This window comes from Hydra viridissima, unplaced genomic scaffold (genome assembly GCF_058129835.1).
Source record: "Hydra viridissima isolate aposymbiotic clone 2 unplaced genomic scaffold, HvirCarnegie_v1 scaffold_9, whole genome shotgun sequence".
In the NCBI taxonomy this organism is placed as follows: Eukaryota; Metazoa; Cnidaria; class Hydrozoa; order Anthoathecata; family Hydridae; genus Hydra; species Hydra viridissima.
The window spans coordinates 12287965-12292089 of record NW_028324308.1 but is presented as its reverse complement, the minus strand read 5'-3'; the positions used below and the strand labels follow the sequence as shown (position 1 = coordinate 12292089).

Here is a 4125-nt window from a genome sequence, read left to right as displayed (position 1 = left end):
GCTATTACGAAATTACCTCGAATCAGTGTTTTTAGGGGGTTACATTTTTGGTATATCTATTTAATTTACCTATTTCTCAATAATTTTCGCTCAAAAAATTAAGTAAATAAAATTTTATCATATATTTTTAAATTTTTATAGTTTTTTAAAAATTTATGAAAAACTCTTTTGTTTGAATTTAATGAAAAATTAAGCATGTTAAGTACCAAATACATTTTCAATCTCTTGTTAAACTTCGTACCTACATGTTTGCAAATTTTAAACTAGTCTAAGTGGCTTTTAAGCCTAAGTACGAGTTTTCTTGTGCACGATTTTTAGTTGGGCAAAACATGTCCTTTCTCTCTTTATATTATCCACGTTGAGGCTCTGGGAACCGTAAAGTTCTAAGGTAAGCACGTTTGTTGTTGTAGATAATGAGTTTGGCAAGAGCTCTACTTTTCTAAGTTACAAAATGTAATAAGTTCATTGATTGATCTTTATCAAGGTGAAATAAAGTCCCAATATAGAAAACTAAACTTTATCAAAAGTTACCCATCCCACTTAAATTGCTCCATGTGAGCAGATGTAATACTTTTGTCTACATTTATTTTTACTTAAATTCGCTCTTCTTTCTTTCTTTCTTTTTTTTTTTTTTTTTTTTTTTTGTGTGTGTGTTTCTCTCTTTTTCTGGTATTAGTTTTGTTAATTCTTGTATGAACAATATTGGGTAAATTCACAATCAATAATACAGTTTCAGTTCATGTTTCTGGTGTTTTGATCATCAAATATTCACTATTAAATTTGTTAAACTTGAAAAGTTTTTTTTTATAAATGATTTTAAGGAATCTATATGTTAGGCTAACAATGCCTAACCAATTCAAGTTCCAACACCTAACAATGTTTCAATTGAACATAGAAAATTTGTGCTTTAAGCTTACATGAATTGGTAATCAGTACAAATAATGTTTGGTTTCCTAACTACTATACTGGCTATAGCTGTTTTTTAATGTTTAAAAAAGTTGCTAGAAAAGAAGTAGGTTTTAATGATTCTTTTTGCTTTATTTACTAGAAAATATCAATACTCGTTCATAGCAAATAGTTTATAATGAAACAGTTCTTTTATAAAATGCAGTTATAATCTGAATCCACTATTTTTAAAAGATTAGTAAAAAATATTTAAATTATTTAGTTTCATAAAAAATGTCTACAGCAGAACTCGACGCTGATTTTGACACTGGTACATCTGGAGCCTCTCTGACCTACCCAATGCAATGTTCTGCTTTGAAAAAAGGTGGATTTGTCATGATTAAAGGTACAAAGTTTAAAACCTTATACTAATTTTCAAGTTAATTACCTGTATGCTGAATTGTTTAATTTTACTACTCAGCAACTTATTGACAATTGCTATATTTACAGTGTGAAATATAATGATTGTTAAAATGCGCTAACTATTTAGATGTTTGTTAGAATGCAATAAATCAATCATATTAGTAAGTCATATCAAACTCATTCTATTAAATGATAAAGTCATAAATGTAAGATTGACAAGCTTTCCCTAAAAACCTTATGATTTTTAAGTCAAAGTAAGTTTTAAATATTCCTTGAGTGGGAAAGCTCTGTTTACCAGACTGTCAAAAGAACAAAATTTTAACTCAGACAAAAAATACAACAGAAATGTATTATAAGTCTTGATTGAACAATGAAAACATTTTCTTGTCAAAATTTGATCTGCTAAATAATCTCAAAAATTGAAAAATAGAACTTTATATAAGGATCAGTGCAAAATAATTATGGAAAAGAGTATTGACAAAGAAATAATAAAGGGGTTGAAGAGAAAGGGAAGCAGTGAGGAAAGAAGAACTGCTAAAATGTATATATGATAATATGCAATCTTGATGAACATCCTTACTGTTAACTATTAAAATGATACTTGGTAAAAGTGAAAATATATGCTCTGTGAGCAATCCTCAAGTATGCTGAAAAGAACTGCTGAGCTAGTATAAGAATTTTTTGGAATAGTGTAATCTTTATAGAAAAGAATGGAAGAGAAGCTGATTTTCTCTATCACATTTCAAGCTATATAAATGTGGGTGTGTATCTATATATTTTAAAAGAATTAAGTCATTTCACAGGATTTTACATTTGTTCTTTTAAATTGCTTTAAACAGTTTGGTGGCTAAATTACTTGCACACTTATTTATATGACCTATATATCTTACTGATTTATGTCTATATTCTTTGAATATTTTTCAAACCTTTTAAAAAGAAATCATTTGTACCTCCATTTAAAGTTGTTTTTTGCTGTTGTGTTGTTGTTTTTGATTTTAATGATGAAATTGATAAAAAGAAAACTTTTATCTAAAAAAAAGTTCATTTCAAACAGCACTAATATAATACATGGATAAAGAACTCTAATACATTCCAATCTATAGAGAAGTAAAAAACAAAAGAGAGAGAGTTATGAGGAAGTTGTGGGGTTCCAGTAAAGCAAAATCAGTTTTTTAAGGTTTTCAATAGAATGGAAAGATGATAACTTTCAGCAAGAATTTTATGTTTTTAAACCTGAAACCCCTCATTAGAATCTTGATACTACTTGTCTAATAGTTTATGAAAGTAATCCAACAAGTACTGTTTAGGCTTTACCATTTGCTGTAATGGAATAGCTGCAGGAGAATGATCAGTGATAGGAATAGGAAAGGTACTAGATCCACAACAAATGTGAGAATAGGTGCTCAATCCATTTAGTAAAGAGTGGTTTAAGTCCAAGGTATCATAATCAAAGAAAATTTTTTAAATTCGCACTTGTAGCATAATCTTAAATACTTTTTTTCCTTAGTTTAATAGATGAAGTTTATGAAAGTTTATGAAGAACAGTTAAAAACCATCAAATATTTTGGTTCCAAAGTTGTTTTTGTCTCTATGGTTTGTTTTATTTCTTTCAGATAGGCCATGCAAAATAGTGGAAATGTCAACATCAAAAACTGGCAAGCATGGTCATGCCAAGGTGCACTTAGTTGCTTTGGATATTTTTACTCAGAAAAAGTATGAGGATTTGTGTCCCTCAACACATAATATGTCAGTTCCTGTCACAAATAGAAAAGATTTTCAGGTCTGTAAGTTTTAATGGTTTTATAATAAGTTTGTTTTCTTTTCAGAACTTACTTCTAAGATACTTTTAGATATTTGGTTTTTGTTATTTATTTTTTTTAAATCTAAGGTTGTTGACATTTCTGATGATGGTTATTTGAATTTAATGGATGATGATGGTACAACCAAGGAGGATTTGAAGGTTCCAGATGGTGATGTGGGTGATGATGTTCGAGCAAAATTTGAGTCTGGAGAAAGTTTTTTGGTGACTGTTTTGAGTGCTTGTAACGAGGAGATGGTTGTTGGCACCAAAGTTTTGACTGGTTAAAATTTGAAATAACAGCACAGTTAATAAAAGGGTATTTTTTTGCATATTTCTCTTTTAATATATAGTTACAACTCTTTCTAAATATTACTTAATGCGATTGGTGCTAACTTAAGATTTTGTTAACTGATTATCAGTAAGTTTACATATCTGTAATTCTTTTTTTTTATTCTATTCTTTTTTCTTTTGCAGATTACTTAAAGCTGATGGTGGACTGAAAAGTCCAGATATTCAAAGCTGCAATATAAATATATATATATTAAAAAAATACTTCAATGTTTTCTAAGTTTTTGAGTAGAATATTTACCTTTCTCTCATTGGTAAGAATCTGAAAACTTTATAATTGAAAGGATTAGAAAAAGATATTTTAAGTTTTTAAGTCCCTGCAAAATTTGATTAATGACAGTTCTCCCACCTTTGCTAAATGTTTTACAAGCTATATTTGGTTTCTGAGTTTTTGATAAACGTGGGTTAGATTGATAAAATGAACAAGTTTTCGTGTTCTTCTGTCGGAAACCTAGTTTCCAACACTCTATAGATAGCAAGTTTTCAATAAAACAACAGTTTGATACCCAATCTGATTTTTAGTTTTAAATATGATGAATTAATTTGTCCCCAATTAAATCCGCGTTTAGTCAAAAGAAAATCGAATGTCTCTCAGCAAACGAAAACACAGTTGATTAAAATTACAAAACAGAATGAAAATAACGTCATACTATCCTTAAAGTTTCAGT

General features: G+C 28.5%; 1 protein-coding gene across 1 annotated transcript; it reads left to right on the top strand.

Moving 5' to 3' along the window:
• Window positions 1-272: 272 nt before the first annotated feature.
• On the top strand, window positions 273-3661 carry LOC145185539 (eukaryotic translation initiation factor 5A-like). The gene is made up of 5 exons (XM_080061472.2): window positions 273-388; window positions 1169-1291; window positions 2922-3088; window positions 3197-3425; window positions 3584-3661. Exons 2-4 carry the CDS (start codon window positions 1180-1182, stop codon window positions 3392-3394), a joined length of 477 nt encoding a protein of 158 aa, XP_079917598.1. The 5' UTR covers window positions 273-388; window positions 1169-1179; the 3' UTR covers window positions 3395-3425; window positions 3584-3661.
• Window positions 3662-4125: the final 464 nt, after the last annotated feature.